The sequence below is a fragment of the Cololabis saira genome, chromosome 9, assembly GCF_033807715.1.
Source record: "Cololabis saira isolate AMF1-May2022 chromosome 9, fColSai1.1, whole genome shotgun sequence".
NCBI classification, from domain to species: domain Eukaryota; kingdom Metazoa; phylum Chordata; class Actinopteri; order Beloniformes; family Belonidae; genus Cololabis; species Cololabis saira.
The window spans coordinates 4,913,890-4,932,792 of NC_084595.1; the positions used below are offsets into that span (position 1 = coordinate 4,913,890).

Here is an 18,903-nt window from a genome sequence, read left to right on the forward strand (position 1 = left end):
ATTTCCTAGAAAATAAAAAAGTTGCAAGTGCATTTTATAATATTTTCCCAAAATGCAATAACTTATTACATAATGTGGCAAAAAATTTTTACAAAATGGGGCAGTTTATTATAAAATGCGGCTTTATTACAACATGAAATGAAAAAGTTATTACATTTTGGACGTTTATTACAAAATGCACCGTTATTACAAAATGCGCTCAACAGTCCCTTCCACTGCCTCCTGTTAGTTTCCAGCCGTTGTAATTTACAGGACTGTGCGGGACTGCTAGATTTTAGACTGGGGACTTTAGGACGGCACAGTTGCAACATCGTAATCCCCCATTTAATCAGCGCTCCAGTGAGAAAATGAAAGGGATGGTCTGTGTTGAGAAAGCTCAGTGGATTAGCAGATACAGAAACTCTCCTGCAGCCGAAGGCTCGGGGAGGACGTGTCTACCTGGGCCAGGGAAGCATCGCCTAGAAGTTACTTAGTTAGTTAGTTAATATTTATTTCGGTCAATCACAAGCATAAAAATCAACAAACAAGATAACAAACATCACAAACAGCACAAATATTGTTCAAAGCAAGGATTAATCTACTACCAAAAATTATCAGAGGAATGTTCACAGAGAGAGAAAGGGGCTATAATAATCTAAGGGGAGAACTACATTTTAGAAAACATAAAGTAGGAACAACAAAATACAAGAAATGATTTATAAACAGGTATATGGAAAGAGGAAATGGGTTAATGAGGAGTGTGATAAACTAATAAAATAGGGAAAAATTGTATATTATACTTGCTTAAGATATGTTTAGATATTTATGTGGATATTTATGTAGTTATATTATATGTTGAGAGGGATAGTTATAATTATGTAATATATGTATATATTTATTATGTATGTAGCCTATATATTTATATGGATATTTATGTAGTTTTGTATAGTGTATATTTATATAAATGTATTTAATATTTGTATTTTCTATATATTGATATAATATTTATGTAATATTTATATTTTCTATATACTTATATGATAATTATGTAGTAATAGGCATGTTTACGTAGTATTTATATAGACTATATTTATATGGATATTGTGTAGATGTAATATAGTAATAATGTAAATCATAGAGTTATAAAGGGGTAGGAACTAGGAAAAAGTGTAGACTTTTTCCTACTCCTTTTTTCGAACCTACGTGCATATGAAGATGTTACTATTTATTTTTATTTTTTTTATATACATGATCGAAATAAATTCATTCATTCATTCATTGTTTGCCACTAACTCTGTATTCTCATAATGTATTTGGTTGGAGTTGCTTTAAATAGTTGTTTTTAGCTTTACGTTGACCATTTCAGTGGTTTATAATCTGTGTATTTCTGTCTTCTCCACTTCTTAGGACCAATACAATAATCCTGATGCATGCAGAAGGGAACGTTACCTTCACGAGCGAACCATGCTCAACTGTGACACCAGCAAATGGAGCAGCAACTCTTTCCAGTTCCACCTGCAGGCGTGATCTGAGGATGGAGGATTCCCCACTCTGTGCCTTTTTCTGCACCTTCTTTTCTTCCACGTCCTCCTGCCGGTTCCTGCAGCCGCACGTCCGGTTTCCTGCAGCTGCACGTCCGGTTCCTGCAGCTGAACGTCCGGTTCCTCGAGCTGCACGCTCCGGTTCCTGCAGCTGCACGTCCGGTTCCTGCAGCCGCACGTCCGGTTCGTCGAGCCGCACGTCCGGTTCCTGCAGCTGCACGTCCGGTTCCTGCAGCTGCACGTCCGGTTCCTGCAGCTGCACGTCCGGTTTCTGCAGCTGCACGTCCGGTTCCTGCAGCTGCACATCTGGTTCCTGCAGCTGCACGTCCGGTTCCTGCAGCTGCACGTCCGGTTCCTGCGGCTGCACGTCCGGTTCGTGCGGCTGCACGTCCGGTTCCTGCAGCTGCACGTCCGGTTTCCTGCGGGCTGCACGCGCGTTCGTGCGGCTGCACGTCCGGTTCCTGCAGCTGCACGTCCGGTTCCTGCAGCTGCCGTCCGGTTCCTGCAGCTGCACGTCCGGTTTCTGCAGCTGCACGTCCGGTTCCTGCAGCTGCACATCTGGTTCCTGCAGCTGCACGTCCGGTTCCTGCAGCTGCACGTCCGGTTCCTGCGGCTGCACGTCCGGTTCGTGCGGCTGCACGTCCGGTTCCTGCAGCTGCACGTCCGGTTCCTGCAGCTGCACGTCCGGTTCCTGCAGCTGCACGTCCTCACAGCGGTGGCAGGAACATGAACACCGCGCTGCACTTTTTCTTCAGCTAGTCACTAGCTGCCTCACACACTGCAAAAACTCAAAATCTTAACAAGAATATTTGTCTTATTTCTAGTTAAAATGTCTCATTTTTAGTCAAAAAATCTCATTACACTTAAAACAAGACTCATCGCTGAAAAAAAACAACAATTTTTCATCTGTTTCAAGTAGATTTTCACTTAAATAATAGTAGAAAATCTCGCAGTGGAACAAGATTTTTCTGTTGTAATGAGAAGATAAATCTTGTCCACTGGCAGATTTTTCTACTTATTTCAAGTGAAAATGTACTTGAAACAGGTGAAAATTGTCAAATAAAAAGTTATTTTTCTGGTAATGGACTCTTGTTTTAAGTTGTATGATTTTTTGAATAAAAATGAGACATTTTAACTAGAAATAAGACAAATATTTCCTGGTAAGATTTTGAGTTTTAGCAGTGCAAACATTTGCTTTTTCTCTTCTTGGTTTCAGTTGAAATGCATTGAAAATGTGTGTTTTAATTTTTAAGAAAATGACATAAAAAAACTGCCAAAAGAACATTTAAATTGTGTGATGGAAATGATCTTACCTACCTATCACAATGGTGTTGGATTTCTTTCTTTTTTTTTTAAGTTTGCTCTACTACTGATACAGTATCAGGTAAACACAATTATTGTGATGCAATATATTATTTTGGGAGTCAGTTGTTTATCTTTAAATTCATGATATGGAGTGAATATACACTTGAACTGACTTACCATGAAAATGAATGAGATCAGGAATATGTCTGTTTTTCACTGTTTATACATTTGAGATCACAGCAGTCGTAATAAGCGCAACTCACTACCTTTTACATCTCTAATAACTGTAACTCTGATAATCAGCACAACAGTCACACTCGTACTGTTTACAAAGAGTGTTGAAGGAAACGAGTTTCAATCACTCAATGAAACTCCCTTTTCCACGGCAGAATAAAACAACCACTTGTTTAAAGAGTGTTGCATACCCATTAAAACAGTTGTTACTCATTTTTGGTTAAATTTGTGTGTTTGGAGCTCGAGCCACATGAGAAATATTTTCATTAATAAGGGCCCAAGCACTTAAAGTGCGAAGGCCCTATTGTATCTGTAGTAGTCCAGCTGTTTAGCTATAAAATGTATAGGAATCGTTCAGTTTGTGATACAAGCATGAAATTTGGTACAAATAGCCAAAGGTTTCCCCAAAAGATATGAACGTGGAGCCATCGTGAATTTTCAACATGGACACAACTGTTTTTTAATGAGTACACTCCTCTTTTTTTCCTCTTTTTTTCTCTCTTTTTTCATCTTCTCTTTTTTTCATCTTTTTCTCCTTTTTTCCTCTTTTTTTCCTCTTTTTGCCATTTTTTTTTTCCTATTTTTTCATCTTTTTTTCTCTTTTTTTCCTCTTTTTTTCTTTACTCCTGCTCCTTCCTTCCTTCCTTCCTTCCTTCCTTACTTCCTTCCTTCCTTCCTCTTTTTTCATCTTTTTCTCCTCTTTCTTTCTCTTTTTTTCCTATTTTTTCCATATTTTTTCATCTTTTTTTCCCTCTTTTTTTTCTCTATCCCCCAAAAGATATGGACGTGGAGCCAAGGAAAAAGAGGAAAAAAAGAGGGACAAAAAGATGAAAGATGAAAAGATGAAAAAGGAGAAAAAAGAAGAGGAAAAAATATGGAAAAAAAGGGAAAAAAAGAGCCAGGGCAAACTGGCAACTCATTTCAACTAATCACTCATTAGAAAACACTTGGTTCTGGCGTCTATTTTGAAAAATGTCTGCCATGGGCGCCATGTTGAAAATTCACGATGGCTCCACGTCCAATTATTTTTTGAAGGCCTTTGACTATGTGTGTACCAAATTTCATGCTTGTATCACAAACTGAACGATTGTTTTGGTTATCTCCTGCACTATAGGAATTTTCCTTCTTTCTTGCTTTTTTTGTATTTTTCTGACAAAATGAGGGCCTTTTTTCCCCCTAAACGTGCCCCAAAAGTCACCAAATTTTGCACCAAGCCAGGCCTGGTGATAAATTTGATATTTCATGGTTTGCATTAATGGGCGTGGCCTAACGGTTCAACAGCGCCCCCTAGAAAACTTTGTGCCTCAAGCCCCACAATACGGTTTGACGAACATGCACGAAAACCGGTACACACCTGTATCATGTCGCAACTTAAAGAAAAAAGCCTATTGGCGCCATGGCCGAAACTGAACAGGAAGTCGGCCATTTTGAATTAATCGTGTCATTTTGGCTAAATTTATGCCATTTCTTTGGCAGTTAATACGGCCCGAACCGTAACGTGCACCCAGGTGTGTTATACATCAAAATGTGCGTCTCAATCCTGCAACAATGGGCATTACTTTTCTCAGTCAAAAGTGTTACCGTGGTGACGATAGACGCCAAAAAGCGCGCCCCCCCTTCATCTGATTGGTCCATATTTGATAGTTCCTACTTTCTGCCATAACTTTTGAATAGTTTGGTTTATAGCAGGGGTGTCAAACTCATTTTGCTTGGCGGGCCAGATTTGACCAATTTTTTTCTTGCGAGCCGCACGCTCAAAATAACAAAAACGGTGCGGAATTTATTTTTTCTAATTCTTTTTTTTTGTATTGTTATCTAATCCAATATCAGTTTAGTTAATTTTAAAGGAAATATGCACTTTGTTTACACTCTAATTATGTAAAATATATTTCTTCAGGATCTTTTCTTGAAATCTCTCGTTTTTTTTCAAATGATGTAAGATACTTTTAATATCATTTTACAAAGATAAACAGAAACAAGTATGTTTTTTTATATTTCGGAAATTTAATTAAAAGCAAAATCTTTCTTATTACATCCGAGAGTGTTTCTTTGTGATTTAGAGATTTTTCCAGTACAATTAAGTGTATTTATTTTTAAAAATTGGCGCGGATATTTACGCCAGTGTGCCGAAAAAGTCAGCACTTCTTTTTTAACTGTTTTACTTTGTCACTATCCTCGTATTCAAAACTGAAATTCACTGAATAAATATCTTCTATCATCTTTTTTAGCAGTGATATTTTTCCTGCGAAAATATATAATAGTAGTCAGTTAATAAAAATAAACGACCGTCTACAAAGAAATAAAATCGACAAATGCATTCTAGAAAAAATGTCAAACTGCTCTATTTGTGGAATAACGATGGATTTGTAGAAGAAATATATTATCGGATATGCTGTGATTCATGGCAAATATTTATGCCTTCCTTTTTAGTAAATTAACATTTTGTTTTTTTGCATTGAAAACTTCTCACGGGCCGCATGAAAATCTCTCTCGGGCCGCACATTTGACACCCCTGGTATAGAGAGTCGTGGGTGGTTTCATCCGCTAAATGTCCAGGTCTGAAGAATCTACATCAAGTCATACAAGCTTCCACTGCAGCCTGAACCTGCACAAGGATGGAGGACCGTTCATCGCTGCTTGCAGCTTTAATTAACTTGAGAATTGCAGTCTGTTTTAAACTCAAACTAACCTCTGTGTTGTCAGTTGTCATTTTTTTTCTCAGGAAGCCGAGTTGTTTTGTCAAACATCCCCCAGATCCTCTAATATCATAAAACATATTACCGCATAAATTAACTACGACTAACAAATAAAATCAGCATACGCCACAAAAACCCAGCAGTAAGTGCCTTTTACCTCTCCCACAGATAGGAAGTATAACAGGAAAGGTCAGCAAAGGACAAAAATACGGAAGCGTATTGCATTCACTTGAGAAAAAAAAAATCTACTTTGTTTTTCTGAATTAACGAGATAATTATATCAGAATTCTGAGAAAATTTTAATGAAAAAAAAATCGCTTTCCGTCTGAACAACCGCAAAGTCCTGAGGTGCCTGTGCAAAGTTGACAAACTAATAACAATACCATCTATAAAACTTAAAGACAAGAGTATCTCCCAATGTTTCAAACCAAAAGCAAAATAAAACTGGATTAAACTGGACAGGAACATGTTTGCTTCCATTAAATCCAGCTCTCAATTGCATGACAGATTCTTGCAAGTTGTGAGGTATCTGGTTAAGAAAAACAGAGCAGATTTTTTTTTCATTAAAACTTTTCTCAGAATTCTGAGATAATTATCTCGTTAATTCAGAAAAACAGAGCAGATTTTTTTTCTCAAGTGAATGCAATACGCTTCCGTACGACGGAGTGTTAGGGCCAAACTAAGACAAAAAATTACGAGAATAAAGTCATGATATAATGAGAATAATGTCGTAAAATTACGAGAATAAAGTCATAATGTTGCGGGAATAAAGTCGTAATAGAATAAAGTCGTAATATGAGAATAAAGTCGTAATATTATGAGAATATGGTCGTAATATTACGAGAATAAAGTCGTAACGTTACGAGAATTAAGTCGTAATATTACGAGAATAAAGTGTTAATTTATGAGAACTCTAACAGGAAGAGCATCTTCTCCCTGTGTTAAAATGTTAAATATTGAGCATCTTGTGAAGTTATATATTTAATATTACGACTTTACTCTCATAATATTACAACTTTATTCTCAAAATATTACGACTTTATTCTCGTAATATTACAACTTTATTCTCAAAATATTACGACTCTATTCTCGTAATATTACGACTTTATTCTCGCAACATTATGACTTTATTCTCGTAATTTTACGACTTTATTCTCATATTATTATGACTTTATTTTTGTAATTTCAATTTTTTTTTCTTAGTTTGGCCCTAATACAGCTGGGGAGACACGACACATTCGTAGATGTAAAAAGGAACAGTATGTGATACAAAAATGAGGTAAATGTGGAGAATCTGGAGCTGACGGAATCATTTAACATGTTTTTATGCATTGTCCCAGATACCAGTAAAAACTGCAGTTACTAGTGTTTGGGTTTCATGGGAAGCAAAGAGCAACAGAAGGAGATGAGACTCTGGCGCCCCCTGCAGGCCTCTGCTGGTACTGCACCTGTGCTGAATCCAGCTAATTAGACAAATTCATGCAAAATATTACATATAGAAATTGTTCTCAGGGTCTTTTTGTTATTAGATTGCTATTGATTTAACATATAGTTTCACTTCCTTAAGAAAGTGAAGAAAATATGGTGCTTTATTAATACCTTGACATTTAAGTATATAAAATTTAACCAAAATAATTTAAACTTTAAACTTTATTGATTTATTGATTTATATAGCACCTTTCATGCAGATAAAATGCAACACAAAGTGCTTTACATTAAAAAGAGAAAAGAAACAATCCCCCTTGACCCCCCACTCCCCGTACCCTCATTCACACAACACACACACACACACACACACACACACACACACATATATATATATATATATATATATATATATATATATATATATATATATATATATATATATATAAAGCTGAGCAGCAATGAATTATGTGTGACTATGTGACTGTCTCAGAAAATTAGAATATTGTGATTTTCTGTAATGCAATTACAAAAGCAAAAATGTCATCCATTCTGGATTCATTACAAATCAACTGAAATATTGCAAGCCTTTTATTATTTTAATATTGCTGATCATGGTTTACAGCTTAAGAAAACTCAAATATCCTATCTCAAAAAAGTAGAATATTCTGGGAATCTTAATCTTAAACTGTAAACCATAATCAGCAATATTAAAATAATAAAAGGCTTGCAATATTTCAGTTGATTTGTAATGAACCCAGAATGTATGACATTTTTGTTTTTTTAATTGCATTACAGAAAATAAAGAACTTTATCACAATATTCTAATTTTCTGAGAATTATTTTCTGTATATTGCAAATATATGTCAACTGATTTAGTATTTTTGTAAATAATTATTGAATTCAAACAATCTACCAGTAAGATCTTACAATATAGTAAAAGTTTGAATACATTGAGAACGTTAAAATGGTGTTGTTTAAAATAATGACACATCATTTTTACTAACCCATAAACACGTGTTTTTTTTGTCTTCTTCAATTATCGAATGTATTAAATTAAAAATTCCATTCGTGTATCGATTTTGTCTTTTGTGTGAATTTACCGTAAAAAAAATTTCTCATTTTCTGTGAATTTGCGGGTATTTCCGTTCAGGCAGCTGCGCGGCCAGCGCTGTCTGATCCGGGGTCCTTTCATAACAACAACATGGCCGCGCTCTGCAGGAGCAGACACCGGTGGAAAAAGGTTAAATGTTTCACTATTTTCACCAGAAACCTAACAGGTAATACGAATTATATCATTTACACGAGCTTAACTAGATCCGTAAGGACTAAACTCGGCGAGAGTAACAATTGGTAACGTCTTTTTAAAGTAATTATTTCTATAAACCCTCATATGAACACATTACAACATGACTGGAGGGTAACAGGGTTAATTTCTTTGAGTACTTTAAATCTAAATTGAAAATACTTGAGGCCGACTCCATTACATGTACCGGTTTTTTGTGATTTGCTTGCTTTTTTTGTAATTTTATTTTAATTGTATTTTACCTGTTGGTGTTTTATCTGTCATTTGCAGAGCTGGTAGAGTAGCCAGAAATTGTACTCAAGTAAAAGTACTGTTACTTCAGAATAATATGACTCAAGTACAAGTAAAAAGTAGTCATCCAAATAATTACTTGAGTAAAAGTAAAAAAGTGAAAAAACTACTCAAGTACTGAGTAACTGTTGAGTAACGTCTGATTTATTTTTTTAACACAACCATTCAAACAGACAAAAGTACAAAATAATCATCTTCTGGCAAATTAAATCAATAAAATAATACAATAAATTAAAATTAATAAAAATTAGCTTAAATTAAAATAATCTTAAAGTAAATTCAAGTACTTTAATAAATAAAATAACAGAATAAAAAAATAAATTAAGCACAAGTAGCACAAAATTTCCAGCCTTTGTACTTTTCTTTTTTAACCAGGCAGAACTAGAACAAACATGAACTCATAGAAACTCTGTGTGTGTTTGAGTCTGTGTAAATGTGACAAAACATGCAAAAACAAACATTTTCCCAAAGAATCACCCAGTGATGTCATGAGATTGACGCGTACGTGGATAAAAGGGATAAAAGAAAAGTAACAGCTCAACGTAGCCTAATGTAGCGGAGTAAGAGGAACAGTTTCTTCTTCACAAATCTACTCAAGTAAAAAGTATAGTGATTCAAAACTACTCCTAAAAGTACAACATTTCCCAAAACTTACTCAAGTAAATGTAACGGAGTAAATGGAACTCGTTACTATCCACCTTTGGTCATTTGTAACTCTGTGTAACTATGTGTTGCAATTGCTGCTGCCTAATCTTGGCCATGTCTCCCTTGGAAAAGAGGCTTTTAATCTCAATAGGATCTTCCTGGTTAAATAAAGGTTAAATAAGAAAATAAAAACTATGTGAAACAGATGGGAGAGCTTGTAGACACTACATTTTTCTAAATTAATTATGTGTAACAGCACACTTTTGAAAAGACATCTTTCTCTAACATCCCTTTAGAAATACATTTACTTTGTTAATTCAAGATTAGGGCTGGGGATCCATTCAAATGTCAAGATTCGATTCGATTCTGATTCTTAAGATTCAGAATCGATTATCAAGATTTGATTCGATTCCGATATTGATTTGGGTTAGTGTTATTAAAACTGTTTTTTGAGCTGTTGCATGAATTATATGACTGTAGTTCTGCAACATATTAATACTAGTATTATATTGAGATTCAACAGCAAGTATTGCAGCTAATGATGCTGTAAGGACCAATCATCTCCCAGAATGCTGATAGAACTGAAACAGAAACATCGTGTGTCAGAATTACCAAACAGATCCAGGGAGGAAACAGAGACGGATGAAATCGGTTTTATTTTTTCCCACATTCCGTTTTTATTTGTTCCATTTTTGGTCTATTTTGGTTTTTTATTTTTGAGCATTTGGTTTTTAGCATTTTTTGCAAATGTAACCCCAAGACAGTATATAAATTAATGAAATATAGACAATTTATGCAATTATAACCTAACACTTTAATGTTTTCATACCTTTAAACATATTTAAAGGCAAAAACATGGCACCAGTTATTCTCGTGTCCAACAAAACATTCCTTTTTTGGGGATAAACAAAAAAATAACCAAAAGTTGTAATTTAATGATGAAAAAAAAAAATCGATCTTTAGACATATGAATCGATTTTTAGGAATTAATATGAGAATCGATTTAGAATTGTGAAATCAATTTTTTTCAGCACAGGCTTATTCAAGACGCCTTACAACTACAAATGCTCAGCAGATTTTGACAGCAGCCTTGTACGTCTATACTACTAGATTTAGATTTATTTATTCAGCACAGTATAAAAAAACAGAACAAGTAACGTACAAATGTAAAAGAGTGATTTGTAATGTGTTGGCTGATGCAAAAGCCCAAGGGGCTTATATTTATACGAGACCTCTACCTGTAAAATACAGCAAAAGATTGTACAAAGATTTAAAATATGCAGAATACATGATTGCAGTCTAAAAACAAAGCAAATAAACAGCAGCATGAATAGAATACATGGTATCATTATTAAAGAAAAAATACATCTAGAAATATCATTAGGTAATCTAAATCAATTAAATGTGTCCTGAGCTTATGTTTAAAATTATTGAATGAAGGTAGACGAGGTTGCTGTACAGGCAGTACTGGAGTTGAGGGGGAATGAGGGGGGATGGCATCCCCCCTGAAATAAAAATGGTCCAAATCATCCCCCTGTAAAACTGCCATCCCTCCTTTCCATCCCTTATGTCATTTCATCAATGAATGTGGTTTTACTGCTATTTCAACATTTAGAGTCATCCCCAGAAAAATAACACCAGAAAAATAACTTATTTGACAATTTTCACCTGTTTCAAGTAAATTTTCACTTGAAATAAGTAGAAAAATCTGCTAGTGGGACAAGATTTATCTTCTTATTACAAGCAAAAAAATCTTGTTCCACTGGCAGATTTTTCTACTTATTTCAAGTGAAAATCTACTTGAAACAGGTGAAAATTGTTGTTTTTTCCAGTGATGAGTCTTGTTTTTAAGTGTAATAAGACTTTTTTACTAAAATGAGACATTTTAACTAGAAATAAGACAAATATTCTTGTTAAGATTGTGAGTTTTTGCAGTGATCCATGTTACTTATCCTGTGAAGGACAGAGTCATATTGATAAGTTCAGAAAAGTGTTTTTTATTGTTGTGTTTTGATGTATTTGATGTAAGCCCAGTGGATATTTAAAGCTTACAGAAGGCTGCATTTAACTGCTGCTATGTCATTCCTGCAGTATTTCTGCAGGTGTTTTGGTCACTGCTATTATTTGTAATATATTATATTATTTGTAATCAGCACAAATTATCTGTCCCCATATGATAAAATCCACCATCCCCCTGATTTTTTTTTTTTTACAACTCGAGTACTGTATATAGCTGTTCCATAACTGTATCTGATGGAGAACTGACACAAACCAGTACGGAACTTCGGGAGATTTAAATGATTGGCCTGTCTTGTATTAAAATGGTGCATATCACTGTTGAACTGAAAAAAATCTTTACATGGCAAAGAAAATGAAACTGGCAGGAACAATACTTTGAAAATAAAATACTATTACTACTACTACTACATGATAGGGCTGGGCGATATGGACCAAAAGTCATATCTCGATATTTTCTAGCTGAATGTTGATACTCGATATATATCGATATTTTTTCTGTGCCATAATTGGGGTTTCCCCCAAAGCATTATAGCATAGCATCTCTGTTAGCATCTCTGTTAGCATCTCTGTTAGCATATCTGTTAGCTTCATTTTTTCTGAGGCAAACCCTTAAAAAAACAGTCAGTTTTAATACAAAGCCTCGTGCCAAATGTTACACAGGTTCCTTTATTAACAGAGGTCTGCACAATATCAACATGTATAAAACAAATGAAATAAAAATAAACTGCCTGCATATATAGAATAAAAATGTTTCTTGAATAAAATAAAACAAATATCCCTTTCCTGCATAACAATTAAATTAAAATACACTGTGCAATTAATACAATGTAGACAGTAACAGGCAGACTTTTCCACTGAGGTTGACAGTTGTGCAAATAACAAAACATTTGTGCAAATCTCAAATAAAACATTCAAGTCAATTTGTCACAAAATAAGCAAGATCAAAATCTTTTTTTTTTTTGTTTTTTTAATAATCGATATAAACAATATTGTCTCGTACCATATCGCGTTTGAAAATATATCGATATATATTAAAATCTCGATATATCGCCCAGCCCTACTACATGAGATTTCTATGTTTCTAGTATTCATTGGTCTCTCTTGTCTCACAGGAAAGTATGACTACGACCTGGTGGTTGTTGGCGGAGGTTCAGGAGGCCTCGCCTGCTCCAAAGAAGGTGAGCTCACTCACTATCTGTTGTTTTTAGCAAACCGCAAACTGACAGTCTTGGTTCTACTGGATCTTAGTGCCGCCTTCGATACAGTAGACCATCACATTTTATTAAACAGACTGAAGCACCTGGTGGGCCTCTCTGGTACTGTTTTTAACTGGTTCCGCTCCTATCTCACAGATCGATCTTTCTTTGTAAGTTTGGATACATGTTCCTCCAGAATGCATGAAATTAAGTGTGGGGTCCCCCAAGGGTCAATTTTAGGTCCGCTTCTTTTTAACCTTTACATGCTTCCCTTGGGGGACGTCATCAGGAGACACGGCATCAGCTTCCATAGTTACGCTGACGACACACAGCTGTACATCGCCGTGTCTCCTGATGACACAGGGCCACTTGATGCCCTTTTTAACTGTATTTTAGATATTAAGTCATGGATGGCAGATAATTTCCTACAGCTCAACCAGGACAAAACAGAAGTTTTAGTTATTGGTCCTGAAGGCCAGAGAGAGAAACTTTTACCAAAACTACAAGATTTTAAACCTTCGCAACGTGTAAAGAACCTGGGTGTTATTTTTGACTCTGAGCTCACTTTTATTCCACACATAAAGAATATTACGAAGATAGGTTTTTACCATCTTAAGAACATAGCCAGAGTCCGCCCGTTTCTCTCTCAGGCTAGTACGGAGGTGCTGATGCATGCTTTTATCTCATGTCGTTTAGATTATTGTAATGCCCTGCTCTCTGGTCTTCCTAAAAAGAGTATTAAGAACCTACAGCTATTACAGAACTCAGCCGCTCGCGTGCTGACGAGGACCAGAGGGCGGGAGCACATTACACCTGTTTTTAAAATCGCTGCATTGGCTCCCCGTCCGTTTCAGGATTGATTTTAAGGTTCTTTTACTGGTTTTTAAGTGTCTTAACGGTCTTGGGCCATCTTATTTATCTGATCTGCTTTTACCGTATCAACCCTCACGGACCCTGAGGTCCTCTGGTACCGGCCTTTTAACCATTCCCTGAACCGCGACCAAAACCCACGGTGAGGCTGCATTCAGCCATTATGGCCCTTATTTATGGAACAGCCTGCCAGAGAACCTCAGGACCGCAGAGAACGTTGATATTTTTAAAAGGAGGCTCAAGACACACCTTTTTAGTTTGGCTTTTATCTGATCTCATTTACCTAGTGTTTTTAGCTATGTATTGTGTGTACTTCTTTAGCTCTTTTATTATCTCTAAAACTTTAATCCATTTTAGTGACTTTTTACTTTGTTATTTATTATTCATCTTAAGTTTTATATAGATTTCTCTAAAATTTTACACTTTTAGGCATTTCTTACTTTCTTTTAATCTTTTAGTTTTTAGCTCCAGTGTTTCCTCAGGGGGGTCGTCCACACTGGGAGGTGTGTCTGCTCCGCCCATGGGGGTGTCGTCATGGGGGTCCCTCAGGCCTGGGTAGCTGGGAGGGGGCTCCACCTTCTGTGTGGGGTCTGCCCCGGTCTGTCCGGGTTGGGGGGGTCTCTGTGGGGATGCTTCTGGTGGTCGTGGTCGGTGGAGCCTCTCGGTGTGGACGGCCACCCATAGGTAGTGTTTTCCTCACCTGGATCGTTAGTGCTAAGCCATGTCACCAGTCCACTTACTGTGTGTGTGTGTGTGTGTGTGTGTGTGTGTGTGTGTGTGTGTGTGGGCGTGTGAGTGTGTGCACATGTATATGAGTGTGAGTGAGTGTGTGTGTACGCGTGGGGGGTGGGGGGTGGGGTCGTATGGGATGTTTTAAATTGTGTTTTTTATTGTTATTTTATTCTGCATGTAAAGCACCATGTGTTGCATTTTATATTGTATGATTTGGTGCTATACAAATAAATAAAGTTTAAGTTTAAGTTTAAGTGAGCTCACTCACTATCTACAAGTTTTCCTCTTTCCTTTCCTTTGAAAACCCACTAACTTTAACTCCACCTCGTACAGCTGCTCAGCTGGGACAGAAGGTCGCCGTACTGGATTATGTGGAACCTTCTGCTAAAGGTAAATATTTTCTTTCGTCACGTAATAATCACATTTTCAAAAGGTTTAACTTCAGAGTGTTTTGTAAAATGTCTTTTCAAACAGGCACCAAGTGGGGTCTTGGAGGAACGTGTGTCAACGTGGGCTGCATCCCTAAGAAGCTGATGCACCAGGCTGCTCTCCTCGGGTCAGCAGTGAAGGAAGCTCAGAAATACGGCTGGCAGATGTCGGGGACCATCTCTCATGATTGGTAAGTACTGTCGTCCCCATCAGGATTTTTTAAACTCCCTATTAGGGATGGGCGATATGGACTAAAAAATGTATCACGATAATTTCTGGCATTTATCCCAATAATGATAAAAATGATGATTAAAAAAATACCAATTCAACTCCACCTTTGTAACTATAAATCTATCACCACATTCAGTCTTTGGAGCCAAATCACTGCTCTAAAAGATACTAAATACTAAACTACACCAATTACATTGAATTAATAAAAACCAATTAAATGAGTTAAACCTGTACTGCAAAACTGGAATGACTCAGATACGTGTTTGTTACACAAACACGTATCAACGGGAATTTATCTTTCTTTCTTTCTTTCTTTCTTTCTTTCTTTCTTTCTTTCTTTCTTTCTTTCTTTCTTTCTTTCTTTCTTTCTTTCTTTCTTTCTTTCTTTCTTTCTTTCTTTCTGGCTCATTTCTTCCTTCCTTCCTTCATTTTTATCACGAGATACAAATTCTTACCGTGGGGAATTTTTTTGACGGTTTACCGTGAACGGTAAATTATCACCCATTCCTACTCCCGATCCGATGATCCCATCACTTGAGTTTGAGTTTCTGCCAATACCGATTTTTCCCGATCCGATCACTTTTTTTGGCTCCCGATACATTTCCGATACTTTTTCCCGATCAGATACATTTTGGCAATGAATTAAAAAAAAAAAAGAGGACTAAAACTAAATGATCCCAAGTTTCTTTTATTGTCCATTGGAGAACAACATGGACATTTATTTCAACAAAGCTTATCAGCTCTGGTGCCACAAAATGTAAAAACATGAAATTGTAAACTAAAACAAAAAGTGCAGAATAGTGCAATAACACAAATAAATACATTTAACTTCAAAAGAGGTAGTTGAACGACATCCAGTCAGACTGACAAACACAAGAAAATTAAAATACTTTTTGGCTTAACCTTAGTGCAACATTCTGAATGGATGAAATGAAGCAGCAGCTTAATGACGGCCGGAAGTGACGTTAAATGCAACGATATATAAAACAATTTAATATATATCAAAAACATTAATAACTAGGTATGTCCCGATACTTTTTTGGCCGATACTGATGTTTTGAAAAGTTCGTGATCGGGCCAGATCGATCGGGACAAAACTATTGGTAAATGTTTTCTAAGCTCAACAGACGCTGAAATTACAAATATAAAATTGTTGTTATTGCCCATGTTGCAATAACAACATGTGCAATATCTGTCTACCTCACACTAGGGCTGGGGATCGATTCAAATGTCACGCTTTGATTCGATCCGATATTGATTTGGGTTACTGTTAATAAAACTGTTTTTTCAGCTGTTGCATGAATTATATGACTGTAGTTATGCAAAATATTACTACTAGTATTATATTGAGATTAAACAGCAAGTATTGCAGCTAATGATGCTGTAAGGACCAATCAGCTCCCAGAATGCTGATAGAACTGAAACAGAAACATCGTGGGTCAGATTTACCAAACAGATCCAGGGAGGAAACAGAGACGGATGAAATCGTTTTTAATTTTTCCCACATTCCGTTTTTATTTGTTCCATTTTCGGTCTATTTTGGTTTTTAATTTTTAAGCATTTGGTTTTTAGCATTTTTTGCAAATGTAACCCCAAGACAGTATATAACGTAATGAAATAGAAAATTTATGCAATTATAACCTAACACTTTAATGTTTTCATACCTTTAAACATATTTAAAGGCAAAAACATGGCACCAGTTATTCTCGTGTCCAACAAAACATTCCTTTTTTGGGGATAAATAAAAAAATAACCAAAAGTTGTAATGTAATGATGAAAAAAAAAAACATAAATGAATAAAAGGAAAAAAAAATCGATCTTTAGACATATGAATCAATTTTTAGGAATTAATATGAGAATCGATTTAGAATTGGGAAATCGATTTTTTTTTTCAACACAGGCCTACCTCACACACATCCTACCTGCTTTTTTTGCACTGTTTTTCTTTCTTTCTTTTTCCATACTGCACTACTTTTTTATTTTTCCTTCCAATGTATATACTGTTTATATTTTGTAATGATATATTTTTCACTTTTTTTTTTACCCTTTCCTTGCATGTGTGTGTTAAGTTACTGCTGCTGCACAAAGTGAATTTCCCCATTGAGGGAGAAATAAAGGATAATCTTATCTCTTATAATCTTATTTGAAATGCTTGGTGGGTTTAGTGGGTGAACAGCACCATCTTGTGGTGGGACTGCGTTACGGCAGCTGCTTGATTAAATGTGACCTAGTGTTTTGTTGCTCTCTCTCTTTTTAACTACATTTTCTGTTAATATAAAAACAGACTGCATCAATGTTTTCACCTCAATAGAACTGATGTAATTTGAGTTTAAGATTCAAAAATACAAATGGCATGAAAAAGGCGTTAACGTTTCAGACTTTTAAAAGATTTAAATTTGAAAAAAATAAAGAGAGAGACAAATATATCACTTACTTTAGGAGGAGTTTGAATTGATAGAGTATCACAATTTAGGTTTTTAGGTGTTATTATAAATGAGAAATTGACATGGAAAGCTCATATAGCTCATGTAAAATCAAAAGTGTGCAAAAATATTTTGGTTTTGAATAAGGCTAAGTTTGTGTTAAATCATACAGTAATGAGAATTTTATATTGTTCATTAATTTTGCCTTATTTAACTTATTGTGTTTCAGTCTGGGGCAACACATATCCAACTAATATGAATCCTTTATTTTTACTACAGAAAAGAGCATTTATAGTTATTTACAATACACATTACAGAGAAAACACCAACAGATTATTTATTGAATCAAGATTAACTGAAACTCGATGATTTGGTTAAAGTTACAGACAATCATGTACACAGCTAAATGTAAAGCATTACCAGAAAACTTACAATACATGTTTACGTTCAGTTCAGATAATGAAGATAGTCGAAGAAAATTTAATTTTAAACATCTATTTGCCCGAACAACTTTAAAGCAGATGAGCGTTTCTATTGTTGGAATTAATTAAGTTATGGAATTCATTACATGATGATTTAAAGGGCTGTATAAACAGATTTCAGTTTTTTTTTTAAATGTAAAGAGAAAAAAATAGCAATGTATGGATGAAATAGTTAAGATTTATAGTATATGCGTATGGAGACAGACAACCTATCTTTTGATTTTTTTTGTTTTCCTTTCTTTGTGATATTAACTGAGTAATTGTAATTGTGCATCTGTTATTATTGTTCAGTTTAGTTTTGAGGGAGGGGCAGGTAGAATAAGATTTTCTTCTTCCTGCTCCTTTCTGGTTATGGAATATGCTTTAGTTGATGATTGTGTTGTTGTTATTTTACTTTTTAGTTTTTTCTGTTTGCATATTTCCATGATCGGAATAAATAAAAAATGAAATGAAATGTAGTGTGGTTGTAATTTAACTTCCCGTGTGTTTTCCAGGGCCGCCATGGCAGGAGCCATTCAGAACCACGTCAGGTCTCTGAACTGGGGGCACAGAGTCCAGTTACAGGACAAGTGAGTGTTTTATATGAATAAATTAATTAATGAATGAATTAATAATGAATGAGTTTTATTTTTGTGTCATGTCCGAAGACCCATCCCTTACAGCAGGGGTCTTCAACTAGATTATTCAGGGGGCCACATCTGCAAAAGGGCTGTATGGAGAGGGCCACAATTTTGGGGTTTTCAAAATGTATTTTGCACTCAAAGACGAAGATTTATGTATATATAATACATTTGTGCTCAGGAATGAGCAGGAGAACATATCTGTCTAGTTTACATAATAATTATGTATTAATTGTCTCCAGATTTAGTCATTGTGAATGTTAAATATAATATTCAGATAAAGAAATGTTATTTTAAATGCAAGTTCATTTTGAAACCATGCATTGTACAAACTTAATGAAGTTGATATTGACCTACTTTTAATAAAACACGCCATAATGACAAAGCACCGCTTTAGATTTCCTTATTTGAATATTATATTAAGCATTGTGCACAAGCATTTAGGTCCATAGTAGCCAGTTTGATGTTATAAATAAGCA

The 18,903-nt window shown here is 35.3% G+C and overlaps 2 protein-coding genes across 2 annotated transcripts in view; both read left to right on the forward strand.

Annotated features, from left to right (window-relative positions):
- The window catches only part of tango2 (transport and golgi organization 2 homolog (Drosophila)), a 47,320-nt gene extending 45,728 nt beyond the window's left edge, over positions 1 to 1,592 (forward strand). The window contains 2 exon segments of the mRNA XM_061729796.1: positions 1,387 to 1,430; positions 1,433 to 1,592. Coding sequence (XP_061585780.1) covers positions 1,387 to 1,430; positions 1,433 to 1,506 — 118 coding nt within the window. The 3' untranslated portion in view covers positions 1,507 to 1,592.
- A 10,959-nt stretch (positions 1,593 to 12,551) lies between these two features.
- The window catches only part of txnrd2.2 (thioredoxin reductase 2, tandem duplicate 2), an 83,342-nt gene continuing 76,990 nt past the window's right edge, over positions 12,552 to 18,903 (forward strand). The window contains exons 1-4 of the mRNA XM_061730346.1: positions 12,552 to 12,619; positions 14,573 to 14,629; positions 14,714 to 14,858; positions 18,299 to 18,373. Coding sequence (XP_061586330.1) covers positions 14,773 to 14,858; positions 18,299 to 18,373 — 161 coding nt within the window. The 5' untranslated portion in view covers positions 12,552 to 12,619; positions 14,573 to 14,629; positions 14,714 to 14,772. The remainder of the gene's footprint in view (positions 12,620 to 14,572; positions 14,630 to 14,713; positions 14,859 to 18,298; positions 18,374 to 18,903) is intronic.